The sequence below is a fragment of the Lygodium microphyllum genome, chromosome 24 (assembly GCF_053477565.2).
Source record: "Lygodium microphyllum isolate KBCC chromosome 24, Lygodium_microphyllum_v1.1.10, whole genome shotgun sequence".
Lineage (NCBI taxonomy): Eukaryota > Viridiplantae > Streptophyta > Polypodiopsida > Schizaeales > Lygodiaceae > Lygodium > Lygodium microphyllum.
In genome coordinates, this window is record NC_141158.1 from 65127617 (window position 1) to 65143774 (window position 16158).

At 40.2% G+C, this 16158-nt stretch overlaps 1 protein-coding gene across 3 annotated transcripts in view; it reads left to right on the forward strand.

The window, feature by feature from the left end:
* Positions 1-7557: 7557 nt before the first annotated feature.
* The window catches only part of LOC148015173 (GPI transamidase component Gpi16 subunit family protein), a 78564-nt gene continuing 69963 nt past the window's right edge, over positions 7558-16158 (forward strand). Inside the window, exons 1-2 of one of the 3 annotated variants that reach the window (XM_087665095.1) lie at positions 7558-8292; positions 8413-9837. In XM_087665095.1, coding sequence (XP_087521221.1) covers positions 8035-8292; positions 8413-9837 — 1683 coding nt within the window. In that variant the 5' untranslated portion in view covers positions 7558-8034. The remainder of the gene's footprint in view (positions 8293-8412; positions 9838-16158) is intronic. The other 2 variants (XM_087665094.1, XM_087665093.1) reach the window with 2 other exon arrangements.

Sequence of the window (16158 nt, forward strand, 5' to 3'; positions counted from 1 at the left end):
GGAGGAAGAAAATTCTGCAAAAATTTCTTTTGGAAAGTCTCCCAAGTAGTGGGACAACCAACGCTTTTGCGGACCACAGTCCACCATCAGGATACTCGGTCAACTAAATGGTTAGTGACATATTTAATTTTGTCTTTCTCAGCATATGTTTCTTCATGAAAATAATCATCAAATTGACTGATAAAAGCAAGAACAGTCTTTTCATCGCGTGATCCATTGAAAGTACGAAATTTGATGTTTCTTTTACTTATCTTTATTTCTTTGTGAATGGATTGGGCTTCAAGTGTTGCATCGATGGTACGTCATATAAGATCTTCAGGTTGCGATCCATCTTGGTCAGTGGTAGATCATGGCCAATTGAGCTTGCAAAGCTTGTCGTGCTCTTCGTTCCTCTTGTAGCTGCATCATAATCAAATCCAACTTTTGCTCCATTGTTGGTTCGGGTAGATCACCTTCAGCCATAAGATCGTCCATGTTTTGATCAGTCATCTTGCAAAATTCCAAAAGACCTCACACACTCGAAACCTTGTTAGCGGGATGAGCATAGCTCAAAGACGGGTTTACAAGGCTTGTATTTTTTTTTAGTTTGGCTTTTGTAGTATTTCTCCTTTACAATTGCGAAATTTGTTATCACAACTGTCTTCCAAGAAAATAATTGTACGTATAGACTGCGTATAGTCTGCATATTGATGATTGATTGCTGTAATCTGCTTCTGTCAGTTCACAGGTGTGAACAGGGGCTTCCAGAGAGTAGTAAACTGAGTCATGTGCTGCTAAGTATGAACTGCCTTTATGATAGTTGTTGAAGATGACTTTTATGACTTTGGTGACTCGAGGAACTTGGAGGACTTGGAGTTTTAAGTCTTTATGACTTAGCTTGGATTTAAAGGACCTCAATATCTTCTCACCCAATTCGGCTCGACCAGTTCGTGCTGCCGCCGCCATTTGATGAATTTGATTAGGGAAGCTTTTAATTAAGCTTCTTTTGAAGCTTTATTGCTTATCCTTTAAGCTTGAAAAGCTATGGTAAAAATTTTCTTATTTGAGAAGAGAAAACCAACGACTTCTTCAAGGATATTCCCGCATGGTCCTCCGCCTGAGAGGCCGGTCCCTTGCGATCTGAGTGTACAGCAAGGGGTTCTTGACTGCCAGGAACACGCTGTTATCGACTGTTTGCCACGAGACTGACTGTAGAGCTCAATCGTTCCAGGAGCTCCGCCTTCACACGAGATGGTAAGCGATTAGAAGCTCTCGATCTCAGCTTCGCTCTGATACCACTGGTACACAGATCGGACGCCGTTGCACAAAAAACAATGAAGAAAGCTTGCACGACATGAACAAGAGACCAATTGGGTGCAATCTCCCCCCATGCCTTGTGTGAGCGCTCCACAAAGCATGTATTTTATATATTATTCATCTTCAAGCTCAAGAAATAGCCCAATTTACAATTAACACGCTTTAGCTTTTGTGTTTGCTTTTGTGCCACTAAAGAATTAAAGCTATTGGGCGCCCAAGAAGTCAGGCGGTACCCAAATACAATGTCCAATACAAATATTTAAATCATGTGCCCATGCGTATACAAAAATAATAAATAAATATCAAGCGCTTTAGTAAATAAGCGAGACAAAATATAGACGCCATGCCTAAGATACGCGCCCATCAAAAATTGATGATAATTTGAATACACGCTATCCTCCAATGCTTCCCAATGCCACCGCTGCTTGCTGTACACATCAACTGAAGCATTCACAATTGTTAGAAAAATAATAGAATTAAACCGACAAAAGTGAATACCTAGCAGTCTTCAGCTACAAAAATAAATTGGTTAGAAATCAATCCTAACCTTAATTTATTACGAGTGCGCACTCTAAACTCATAAATGTTTATTAATTTAAATATGTATTTTGCGGAATCACCCGCTATGGAATCACCCACTTACACATTAAATTAACAAAACGCTCGAAAAGGATAGGCGTCCCCATCAACTTTTCGCACAAATAATCCACCTTGTGTATGAGCCCTGGTAATAAAATTTTACGGAATCCACTGCAAAACCTCACGGAATCCACCGTGGAACTCATGGAATCCACCGTGGAATATGCCTCCCGGCATCAAGCACAAATCAAGGTCATTGATGAAGAACATGAGGTATGTGGTGTTAACATAACTTGGTTCAAGAGATGTAACCCACTTATATTGTGTATTAGGGGTGCACCCATAAGTGTGTGTGCTAGTGGAGTACACAAAGCATGTGTCACTCCCAAGGCATCCACCTCGACCAACAAGGTGACGAGTTACTGAGGGAGTTGCCTCTAGTTGCAAATATCCACCTTGAGTGGATTTTCCTTAAGCATGAGGATCAAAATGATCTCAATCTTATTTGGGAACAACAATACCTCGAGTAGATGGCATGCATGGTTATGGATTACTTCGAGCTACAACGAGGTTTATTAGCTAGAGCTACAAGATTGCCTTGAGTTGCTTGCCTATGACCATCTCAAGTAGCAAGGCATCAATTACCTCGAGCAAGAGACATCATTACCTTGAGCAGAATCCATGTGGGCGATTTTCAATTATTGTTGGCTAGCACTTGAAGTGCTTTTCCATAAAGGGTGTGCTTTTGTAGCCTAAAGGTGCTTTTCTTGCATAGCACACTTAGCAATCCTAAATTTTCCAAAAAGTGCTTCTTCTTTTTTTGGTGATCTCTTGGTACTCACTTCCCAAACATTTATGATTTTCGCAGCCTTGAGACAATGATGTGAGAGATAACCTCAAGGTGCAATTATGATAGCATTACTTTGAGCTAAGGAGATGGTGTTACATCGAGCAGATCACCTCAAAAGGATGTTATTGTTCACCACTTTGAGTTGCACTACCTCACTTGAAAACTCAAAGTTTGCCTCAAGTTGGTGTAGAGCATATTGTCTTGATGGTGAGCTACAATAGGGATGGATGATCTTAGCATAGACAAAAATGCCTCAAGAAGGCCAGGACAAGTTTGCCTCCAAGGCAATCATCACCTTTCTTCCTCAACAAGCAATAGTAATGTTGCTCTTATTTTTCTTGTCTCTTTTCTTTTTCTTGTGTTGCTAGAAAGCGCCTACAACTCGAGATAAGCATGATTGTCTCAATTAGGAGTAGGGAGTTTGTTTCAAGTTGATGATGGTGGTGATGTATCTTGTCTCAAAGTGGAGGCGGCTTTGGTTGTCTTGAGTGGCTATCAAAGAAAGTATCCACCTCAAGCTCAATAAGATGATTGTTTTGAAGGTTGTCAAGTTGCCTCTAACAAAGGTTGTAGGATATTGAATGCCGTGAGTGCATGATGGAGAAACACTACCTCAAGTTGGCTTGGTGTTGTGACCCTTTAGATCATGTAATCAAGCACATATGTGAATCCATGTACTCAATTTCACGAGTCGAGGAGTATGAGTCAAGCGGTGCTCAAAGATGTGCTCAAGGTATGTGAGTATGTATCGTGCAAGGTGATCAAGTTGGTTTGCAACTTGAGCTCAAATGAGTTCTTTTGAATAGATGGGCTACTTGTTTGAGCTGGTGCTTTTGATTCCACTAGTTCTCGACTACAAGTGAGTGACCTTTAGGTCAAGTTTACAACTCAAGGGTGGTAGCAAGAGGAATTTTAGGTAGGGTGTCATGTAGAACTCAAGGTGATCTTGAATAGACAATTTAGGATGGGTTAAGTCCATTGCTAGGCAAGTGGTGTGCACCAAGGGAGTCCCCACTCTATATGGGTCAAATTAGTGGTGTCGATAAAGATGGTGAACTTAAGAATGCTCACAAGATTTTAGTAATGGCGGTGCTCAACAATGAGCTCATTAAAGTTATACCTAAGAGGAGAACAAGAGCCAATCAAGAGAATGACCTTCTCTCCCTATGCTTTCCCCTTTGCATGTACCACATGACTTTCAAGATGCAACCTCTACCTTTGCAAAGCAAGTGCTGACACTATACCAAAATAGAGGTCTCTATCACTATGAAGCTAAAAGAGAGATCGAATGTATGATTCAAGACATAAGACGATCTTTGCAAGTCTCCCAAGTGGTTGGGATGCCAATTGGATGTCCAAACAACTTCTATGGCAACCATGGTGTAGTACCCTCCATGTTTAACTTCTTTGATCAACTTCACAGTGGTCATAAGTTGCCCCCTTTGATACTCAAGTGGATTTCAAAAGATGACTCGAAAACTTTTAGCAAAAATTCAATAAACAACTAGGCCACAAGTATCTCAATCCACTTAAGAATTGAAAAAGCAAGCCGATGACCTAGATTAGGTCTAGGAAGACTATCAATCTCTCTATCTTGTCAGTTTGTGTCACTAAGTATGGAAGGTTCAAAGTTGGTTCAAAACCTACAAGTTTCTATTCAAACCCTACAATTTTCATGATCTAAGTGATCCATGGGAGATTCAAAGTTGGTTCAAAACCTACAAGTTTCCATTCAAACCCTACAATTTTCATGATCTAAGTGATATCCTCAAACTAAGCATTGACATGGTCCTAAACTATTTCCTTGACATCCTCTAAAGACCGTGAGTATGCATGCAGTTGGGTAATAGCCTTCAACTAACCAATCCAGTCTCTACTTCAAAATTTTGCAAGAAAAACACTGAAATGAGGGTGTGGACAACTTCTCTCAATTATCTCAATTTAAGGCTCCCCAAACTATGTCGACATGGTTTGAGCCCTTTGGAAACTTGGAGATTTGCAATTTTCAAACCTACTTTGGTTACAATTTTGAGAGACAAATCAAATCTAGCAAACAATCCCAAACTTGTCAATTAATCCCTCTAGCTCGTTAGTATGTCTACTAGCTAGTTTGATATGAATCATGCTCAAAAACCAAGCTTGCGACATGAAATTTAATTTTCAAAAAATTTCAAAAACGTTTGTGTAAGTGATCAGAATTTTTGTAGTAATTAATCTTTTCATGATCACCCAAAACAAATTTCTCATAAAGTAGCCTACTAGTACTATTGATTGACTAGCTCATCACAATTATATCGATTTCCATAACTTGTCCCATCCATGACATTGAAATTTTAGAATTGTTTAGTGCATTTCTAGAAATAAACAACAACATTCTAGCAAGGTTCATGTGAATCTTACCCCACCAAAATTCAAGTAGCCTCTCACAATCCCTAGAAGGACATGCTCTCTAGTAATTACTCCAAAACCCTTACACATGTATTCTTTAAATCCATGAGAAATCCAAACTCTCAACACATAACCAACAATCCCAATATGTTTTTTTCGTTGTCATCCAACACTTAGCCCATGACATGTTAAAATTCTCCCATGAAAATAATAATAATAATAAAAAGCCAGGAACAACAAGAAACCTGTGATTTTTGTGATTTTTCTCTCCTTTTAAGTACACAAAAGATTGAAAGCACTTACCAGTTACTAAAATGCACATTTTGATGATTAATTGACAAGTGATGATGCTATTTTTAAAGTTTTTTTGATTTTTTATGAATCAAAAAAGGAGAATCTATGGTCAGAAGATTGACCAAGTGAGACTCCATCGTGTCTTGGCAATGGAATCAAAATGTAGTTCGAATCTACCTTGACACATTTAGATGGAACAATGCATATTGGATCATGCGCCCTTACTCAATCAATCACTCGTAGTCTCTCACCCTGAAAGGTCTCTAACCATAAATATCCACTAGCTCGACTAGCTACAAATAGAGTCCTTGGCTCTGAAGCTATGCAGACTAAGTCAAACCAATAGTCAAAGCAAGAAAACTCACCTACAGTTGTAGTTTCAGTGTGCCAAAGAGCTCCTAAGTTTTTAATGACCCCTTTGGCTATGAGGATCACCAAGCTCCATGTATCTCAATCTCCATGAACTCATCTTCACTTATGCCTCTAAGCCAAGCAAGCCCACTCTCTCTCTTCCCCCCCCCCTCTATCTCATCCTCTGGAGCTTTTCTGCTATGCCACAAACTCTCTATCACTCTACCTCTTAGTCTCATGCATGACCCAAGAAGATGAGGAGATGAGATTGAGAATCTTGCAACATAGAAACACAATCCTTACTTAAACCTACAAACTTGCATGCATAGAGAAGCTCCCACAAAGAAAGAGCCGTGAGAAGATAGTGAGAAAAGGATAAGCTTGTTTAATCTACAACCATTGGAATGAATTCATTAAGGTTTTTTCCCCACTTAAATATGGGTTTCATGTTTTACAACTAGGCAAGGCCTATTTTTCAAAGTGCTTGTAGTTCGAAACTTCCTTTATGCACTCCCTTAGGGTCACTAATGTCTCATCTTAGGTTTTCTCTCTTGAATTTTCCTAACACAATCATCTCTAACACTTGTCCATGTGCAATAATTTGAATTACAAGGTCCATTGAAGTGAGCCTCATGCTCAAAACATTAAAGAAAAAAACAAGGAGTCTTGACAAATGAATTTACAATTTAGTACATTTCTAGATCTTTGCTATTTCCCATATTTTTAGACTTTAGCAACTTCCATCTCGAGTTTTCAGTCTTCATTGCATCCTTGCTTCTCAACCATAAATTTTTTGTGAATTTTTCCAATCTTTGTTGTGCTTCTAGCTAGCTTCCCTTCTTTAAATTTTGAGTAAGCTCTTGATCACTCTTGGCTTTGCTTGTTGGACCTATATACGAGCTTGCATGCACTTTAACACCTTGCCCAAAGCTTAGCTTGTCTTTCCTTCCTTTGGAATCTATATAGACTTCCACATGGACTAGTGGTAAGTCTCGAAAATCTCAACTTTATAGTACAATATAGATTTCTTTCTATCATTTGGAGTTCTTGACCACCATGATGCACACATTGAAACTAGGTAAGATCTATTTCCATCAAAACTTGAGGATGCCATCTAGGGTTTATTTTTGCATATGGACATGTTGAATAATTAGCTAAAGTGGAAGAAAGAGTATGTGATGGACCAAAGGTCATGGGTTCCACTTTCTTGGGTAGAGACAAGGCACCACTAGGACAAAGGCAAAAAGGGCCTATGCAATGGTTCTTGATGGCTAGTTAGTTACCAAGGTGGACATTGTAAAAGGAATGGGAATGTTGGTTGGGTATCACAAGCGTTAAATGCCCTCAATAACAAGTTCTACACAATGTTATTGAAAAGTTGAGTTGGCTATCATGGGTTAGAACTATTAATACAAAGTATAGGATATAAGCCTCATATATTGAATTATTTCAATCTCATTATGCCTTAAAAAATTGGAATTTTTTCTGAGAAAACTTGAAATTTCAAAGATGCATTAAGGATATATCCAAGGTTATGTACCCCTTGTACATAACCACAAGTTCAAACAACTTGGGCTACAAAAGTTTTTGTTGTGATTTGTTCGGTTGGCCATCGCGGATATCATAAACGTGCCCTTCAAGATAAATTCGAGGATGAGGATTTGCGCTTAAAAAATTGGAGAATTTTCATGTTGATTTTTGCAATTAGCTTGATACAAAACCTTGGATGTCTAATGAGAATGATAACAGCAAAGCGTTATTTATACATTTACCATTCTTTTACTCTTAATTTCCTGAGGATGATCACAATACAACATTTTTAAAAATACACTTAACATTCCTATACTCTTGATTTGCTTCTGTCCGTATGCCAACTTGTTAACCGAGGAATTCCGTCCGAATCGCGTGCTGAAATGCGCTGCATGCCTTTCTGATGCCGCAGCAGGCAATCGATTTGGTGTACCGCTGTTGAATGTTGCAGTAATCAACCAGATTCCAGAGCTCATCTTCTCTCACCCGGACCATCTGAGGAGTTGATGTCCTTCTGTACCAGTCATGGTGTGCCTAACAGGAAGTGCTGCTCAAATCAGAGCACGGGAGACATGGCATGGTTAAGTTGTGCAGCCAGGACGTGAAGAATGGAACAAGCTACTGAATGAACTTTGCTATCATCACTTCCAAAATGAGCCTCAGTGGCACTCGTAGCATTTTCTCTTTGCAGCGATCTTTGGTCTCTTTTCTACATCTACAGACATACGCCCCGCCCGGGGAGAGTAATGGATAAATCCACCGTTTTCTGGCTCTGGCAGTCAGACAGGACCATGAATTTGCTGGCATTTTTGCTTTTGGTCCTATGCTTTGGTGTGCCTGTGTCAGCATCAAGGCGTGGTTCCGAAGAGTTTTCAGAAGAGCTGCTTCTGCGGCCGCTCCCTGATGGCAAAGTGATGACACATTTTCAATTTACCAACACGGTTCCGCAGACCAAACAGTATGGACATCATCACAGGCTATTCCCAAAGGCCATTTATCAGCTGGTGAACATGCTTAACATAATCTTTTAAACTGGAAGATTGTTTTTAAGTACCTCCTTTGATGTCACCAACTCTAGCACAATGGATGTTTCAGTACTGATCTTTTTGTTCTCGTATTTGCAGGTTCAGAAATTTCGGATTCGAGAGATGGAGGTCTCTTTCACTCATGGAAGGTGGAATTATGATCGGTGGGGGGGTGTCGACCCTGTGGCAGGAATGAATGCCAAACCTTCAGGTGTAGAAATGTGGGCAGTTTTTGCAGTGCCAGATGAACAGATTGACACTACTTGGAGAAATCTTACCCATGCTTTATCAGGGCTCTTTTGTGCATCTCTAAACTTCTTAGAGTCCTCAGCAATGATTGCAAATCCAGTCCGGGCATTCAAAACCAAACAAAGCAGATCAAATGGCAGACAAGACAGAGAGTTAAGGCATGCAACATATGGTGCCTTGCCACGAGAGGCAGTCTGCACAGAAAACTTAACGCCATGGCTAAAATTGCTGCCATGTAGAGACAAGGCTGGACTTGCTATGCTGCTTGACAGGCCGATTATTTACCGGGGCTCTTACCACTCCTTGCGTTTGTATGTTGCATCAGATGAGTTTGAGTCACAAGAAGCAGCAGGACTGAAAGGGACTTTCCTGCAACAGACCTTAACTCTTGTAAGTCAACTCTCTGAGAACACATTATCAAGAATTGGGAAGCCAAGGATGCAGCCTAGTTGGTCTCTTTCATCACTGTTTGGAAAAGCCCCATCTTCTGGGTGCCCTCTTGCTAAAACTAGTGCTGTTTACTTGGAGTTAGAAGGTGATTTACTTGAGAAGCTTGCTGCATTCGGTGTTGCCAGACACATGCATGAAATGAGCTCTTTATGTATTGAAGATGGTTCATCTTCAGACATTGTGGAGCTGCAAACAGACTTTACAAATAGAGGAAAGAACTGTCTTGTGGACAGCCAAAAGCCTTCTGGTCTTAATATTCTTAAATCTCTGATTAAGAATGATGCATATGCGTTGCGTGGAGAAGTAGGAAAGCTTTTTTGGGATTTCAAGGAGGATGCAGGAAATGGAAGACTTCCAAATGCTTTGCTTGGTTTTTCTGTTCCCATGCATGCAAACAGTCATGCTCCTCTTGATGTAGGAATATCATGGAAGGTCCCCTTGACATGGATGCCAGTTCGAGGACCTTATCGTGCAAGCCGTTTCTTGGTTGGAAGTGGCAATGCAAGGGGCTCCATTGCTATTCTTCTGAAATCCAATAATCTTAACACAAAAGGCTTAAGTGAGTCTTCAGAACCTGTAAGTCAAGCATTGCAACAATCAGGTGTTACAGATATAATGATTTTCCAAATTGTTCCATGGTACGTTCGTCTCTATCTTCATACATTCCAAGTCTTAGTCAATGGACAACAAAGGCCATTCCAAGAAGTGGTGAAATGGATGCAAGTTGTTCCCTCGGAGGACCGAAAATCACCAGGGATTATGGAGCTGGAGCTGAATGTTCCTTCCAATGCCTCTGTGATTGCACTTATGGTAGATTTTGATAAGGTTTGTCTCTTACTTGTGTTAGGGCATTGGTGCTCTGAAGAGTTTGTAAGTTTGATCTGGTATTTTCCTTTTAGTTCAGATTTTGATAAGGTTTGTCTCTCACTTGTGTTAGGGCATTAATGCTCTGAAGAGTTTGTAAGTTTGATCTGGTATTTTTCTTTTAGGTCAACTTTTATATGTTGTGAAGACTCTGTTATGTCAAAGCCCTGTGTGCTCCCATGCAAGTTGTTGACTGTGTCCTCCTGAGATTCAGTTTGATTTTCTGTAGGAACATCCTTTAAAATGGTTTCTCCCCATTTGTAAGGGAAGTCTGTTCGTGATGGTGTCATAATGGTGTGATTTGGGCAAGCCCTAGCTAGACCCTTGTGATATATTGTAGCAATCCATACCAAAAGATTTCCCTATATGCAGCTATAATATAGTTCCAATAGTGCATATTGTTCGCTAAGAGGATTGCTTTTCAGATGCCTTGGTATTGATCCCATGGTCCAATTATAGTGTTGCCATGAACTATGTATGTCAAGAAGGCCATGTTGTCATTCATTTAGGGGTTATATCCCCTAGGAAAAGATATTTGAGTCAAAGAAAGTGCTAGCTCATGAAAAAGAGCGGGTTGGTAAAGAGGTTGTGTAGTGCTAGTTTGGCATTAGGAGAACCCGTCAAAGTTTTGGTCTTAAGTTCTTGATAGTGACTTTGTGTCAATATTCATGAGAGAGTTTGTCAATTGATGATTTGTTGGAAATGGAGAGAGAGAGAGAGAGAGAGAGAGAGAGAGAGAGAGAGAGAGAGAGAGAGAGAGAGAGAGAGAGATGAAAAACAATAGATTGTACTTACTGAACTGGAAGTGATAAGAGTGAAAGTACAACCTTAGGTCTAAGGTAGATTAAACCCTAACTTAACTCAAGTTAGCTAAGGTAGATTAAACCCTAACTTAACTCAAGTTAGCTAACTCTAACTCTAAAAGTGGTGACAAAACTTATTAATGTAGTTGTGTTCACTCTGCAAACCAACTAACTAAAACGTTGGGCATTGCCTATAGAATTGGCAAATTGTGACACCCCCCCTGCAGTGCCAATGTGGTAGAAGTATAGGAAGATCGATCACCAAAGGGTAGCAAGTTGAAGGACTTTAAAAAATCCTCAAACCTCTCATGAGGAAGTACTTTGGCGAAAATGTTTGCAACATTCTCCTGTGTAGAGACATACATCAAACCAATATTTTCTGCATAGTATCTCTCTTTGACATAATGGCAATGTATCTCAACGTGTTTTATGCGAGCATGAAACACACGATTCTATGCCATTGCAATAGCACTTTGACTGTCGGAAAGAATGGGTGTAGGACCCTCCAAAGAAATCTGTAGATTAGCTAACAATCTACATAGCCATACACATTCCACTGTTGTAGTGAAGGCTGCCCTATCCTTAGCCTCACAAGATAAGGTAGCCACTATAGGTTGTTTCTTACTTAGCTATGAAATGCATGAACGGCTTAGAAAGAAAGTGTCCACTAGTAGACTGCCGAGTGTTTGAATCACTAGCCCAATCTGAATCACTGTAAGCCTGCAAGTGCAAGTCTCCCCTTTAGGAAATAATAAAGCATGTGATTGAGTACCTTGCAAATATTTGAAGATCCGCTTGACAACTTGCCAATGTACTGTTTGTGGGTTGTGTATAAACCTGCTCATTTGAGATACTACATACTGTGTGTCGTAAAGTAAAATAAGATAGCCAACATCTTGGCTGTAATTGCAACGTCAGACAACTCTTCACCATCATGCATGGACAACTTGAGTGTTGGCTCCATAGGAGTACACATAGGCTTTCAATCTTGCATATTGAGCCTATGCAAAAGCTTATTCACATCCTGTGATTGTGATGTGATGATGCCATGCTGATTTTGGGTGAATTGAATTCCCAAATAGTAGTGTAAACAACCCACATGTGACATAGCAAAAGTACATTTCAGTTCAGCCTTGAAATCTGCAATTTTATGCTCTTTTGGTCCGGTGAGCAGTATATTATCTACATATAGAATGATAACCAATATATCCCTCCCTTTCATTCACAGTGTAGAGAGTGGGTGCAGTTGAACTATTTGTGAATCCGATGTTGGCTAGATAAGCATCAATCTTAGCATACCATGCACAAGGAGCTTATTTTAAACCATAAAGAGCTTTATGCAACTTGCAAACTATGTGCTCTTTGCCTTTTAGCACAAACCTTGGAGGTTATGACACATAAACATCCTCATGTAGATCATCATTCAAGAATGCTGTCTTGATGTCCAATTGATGTGCCTTCCATCCATAATTTACAGCCATTGCAATAACAGCTAAATGTACTCATATGAGATGTAGGAGCAAATGTCTCGAATCTCCTCATAATCAATGCCCTTTTTTTGTTCATATCCCTTGGCTACCAAACGTACTTTGTACCTATCTATTGTACCATCAACCTTGCAACAATAGAATCCAATTTTTCTTGCATGGCCTGCATCCAATGTACATCCTGCTGGGCTTCTTCAAAGGAAGTAGGCTCATCATTATCTAACAGTGAGCTCATAAATGCATATTCATCACAAGAAGCCTTTACTTCCGAAAAATCAACAAAATGAGCCCCCCGTGCATGATATGTTGCATGTCTAGCAGCCCTTCTAGTGTGATGAGGTAAGGGACCATGCATTTTTACTTTCCTGGAGAGTCTATAGCAGCATCTTGGGAATGTTTTTGCTGCATTTACAGCATCTCTTTCTTGCTGTCTTGCATATTCCATTGCTGGAGGCAGAGCATCATCAAATCTTTGTTGTTCGGGAGCATGGGGTGCAGCAATGGCTTGCTGTAATAAATCTGTCTGGCCATTTTCAGCATGCTCAGACCCCATAGAAAGTGATACAGGTTGCAAATCATAGGTGGCCGGCATTTCAAACTGGTCATGTGAAAAGGCTGCATTTTCAGCAAAGATCATATCCTTACTGACTTTGTGCGTGGATCATATAAGTGATAGCCTTTGATTTTTGAACTATAGCCAATAAAATTGCATTTTATGGCCTTGTCACCGAGCTTGCCACAAAGTGCCTTTAGTACATGCGCATAAGCTATGCATCCAATCACTTGAAAGTAATCACCCTTTGGTTTCTTGCCATGCTAGGTGTGGTAGTCTTTAGTGCCCTTATAGGTGCACGATTCAAAACATGATTTGCGCACTGAAGACTCTCTAACCAAAACTTATGTGGCAGCCCTTAGCTCTTAAGCATGCATCTGGTTATCTCCATGAGTGTGCGATTCTTTCTTTCAGCCACTTTATTCTATTGAGGTGTCATTCTCACAAAGGCTTGATACGTAATGCCATGCTCAAGCAAAAATGTCTCAAATTCAAGAGACATATACTCTTCCCCTCTATCCGTAACACCCACATTGCCACGATCAGAAGCACATTCAAGGAAAAATTGGGTCTTAAACACTTTCATGTAAGTCACAAATGACCAATAGTGATAATATTGTGACATGGAAAGGATACGATGGACAAAGATCCCACAAACAAAACCATTAATGATAATACATTTGATAACTAGACCTAATAAATCAATCTAGATTGGCTACATGCATTAAAATTAGAAGTTGGACTTTCTTTAACCCTCTCTTTTGGAGAAATTATATAGGGTTATGTTTGTTTTTCTTTATTCTTCTAATATTAATGAAATCAATGAGATGCTTGCCTATCCTTGATTTTTTTTCAATTTTGCAACCAAGTGTTTGAAGTACATAAGTACATCTGATTTTGCCTCCAAGCCATATACCCAAGTGTACCTAGAGTAATCATCAATTTATGTAACAAAATACAAATGACCACCAAGTGCTCGAGTCCTCATAGGACCACACACATCAAAGTGTATGAGCTCCAATTTTCGGATAGCATGCATTGCACCATCCTTCTTGAAAGCAAATCTTTGCATTTTCCCAAGAATGCAACCCTCACAAGCATGGGGAGGTGGAGTATCCAAAGTAGGCAAAGCATCTACCGTTTGACTTTTGGAGAGTCATGAGATTGCCAAAGCTTATGTGACTATAGCGAGCATGCCAAAGCTCATGTGTTTTTGTATAGTGGTGTAAGAGTGTTAATTGCTAGAGCATCATGCGAACTCCTCTCATATGTGGCCAACAAAAATAGACCCTTATACAAGGTACTTGACAATTGAAGAGCATAGTTAATCTCTCTGTCTCTGACAATACACTTGTCATCCTCAAAAATAACCTGAAATCCATGCTAATTAAAAGCTGAAATGGACAATAAGTTCTTTGTGATACTAGGTACAAAGAAAACATCACGAAGCATGAAATCTGAACCATCTGGAGCAGTGATCAACACTGGACTTATACCACATACCTCATAGCTGCTGTTATTAGCACATGTAACACGTTTCCTTGCAAGGTTTGAATGCAAAGATGTGAATAAACACTTCCATGAATTGCTTTGCTTGGATGCTCCACTTTCAAAATACCAAGTATGCTGTGTTTTAGCAGGATTAAACGCACTATCAGCGATGGATGTGTCATAATTGCATGTGACGAGGGCATAGTCCTCTACAAAGTTGTTTATAGCATCCCCATTTGAAGATCGAGTGGGGGATGTCTCTTGAACAAACAAACTGGAGTTTGTATTCCATTTATGACTCGCATTGGAGTAACGAAGTGATGGGGCAGTTGAAGCTTTATTGGAGATATTCGTTTTCCTCTCCTTGGCCAACCTTTTCTTGCATTTATTAATGTAATGTCCTGGTTTCTTGCAGTGGTGGCATTTCCTCTTTTTCTTTGTCTTCTCTGACTCTTGGACAGCCTTGTTTGATTGCTGTCCCAAATCAACCTTTTATTGATTTTTAGCAAATTGTTTCGCTTTGCCCTTATATTTAGAGAGCATGACAATATCCCCTAACCTCATAGCAACATTCCTTTGAGTTTGTTTCTCTTGTAATAAGAGGCCTTTCAACTCCACACAAGTAAGGTAAAAAATAACAGGTATGCTTTGATACCATGTCAAAATAAGTGACATTGCAGAGAGACATTAGGGTTTGTGGGGAGTTACACAGTGTGTACGGCAAACACTGAGAGAGAAGATGAACTTAGAAACCCAAGAAGAACATGATGATGATGCACTAAATCATGCTATGAGAAGAAAAGCCAATACAGTGGAGTTGAAGCTCAAAAGATAACTGCACTGTCTTGTTTGAATCAGGTGGCAGCACCTACGGGAATTTGCACAATGAAGGGAGCAAAACGTAGTCCTTCAGGCAGTGGGCTATCAAAGTAATCACTGGAAGGTGAAGGACAGCTGTTGAGGGAGCGAACCGTTGTCTTTTGATGCCGTCAGAGATGTGGAGATGATCACCGGTTGTCGAGGAAGCGAACTGCAGTCCTCTGATGCCGGGGAGTGACTTGGATGTGAAGATATGCTAAGGTTTGCATTGAGGAAACACAACATGTACAACCAAGATTGAAACACAAAGACTCAGACAGAGATAAACGAAACTCAAATCCTAAACACAAAACGCAAAACGCAAAAACTCAAAACTCAAACATAGAGACAAACACAGAGAGAAGGAACTGCAAAGTGAATGAATGTTGTAAATGAATGTAAGAGTGTATAGAATGCCCAAGGGTGGAGCAGTGTAGTGTTAGAGAGTGACGTTCATCGGAGATGGATCCCAAGTGCTGTGACTATCAGTCAGAGTGTCGGAGTATGGGAAACACCAAACGTTGATCATTAGAGTTTAAGCGAATTGAGGCGACCAACAGGAGAGGTGTTTGTTGATGTAGATGGCCTACTGGATAGCAAAAACGCAAGTACTATAGTTGCATGGTGGGAGAGATGGCGGCAACTTGTCACCTGGCACCAGATGCTGAAAACGTAGGTTGATCAGGTGCTGTGATGCAGCAGATGGAGACCTCCAAACAGCAACACGATGGCTGAAGACAAGTTGCCTAGGGCTGGATAGTGATGGGCTACAGTTGGTGATGGCTGGACAGTAGATGGTAGGTGGTTGATGGCTGAAATCTGCACAGTAGAGTGAGAAACCTGTACAAAAGGATGAGGCTGAATGGTGGGCAGTGTGTCTATTTATAGATGTTGAAGGGTGCCCCAAAATATTAGGGTTTTGGGGGACCACTGAAACTCTCTCGAACTGTGTACCAAATTTGTGTTTTTCATCAATTAAGTGTGTTTTGGGGCTGTTTAAAAATGCCAATCAACTGTAAAGCATATTTTAGCTCAACATTGGACAGCAAGATGCAAATTCGAGAGTGTTGGTGCTGTCAAATGTAAGGAG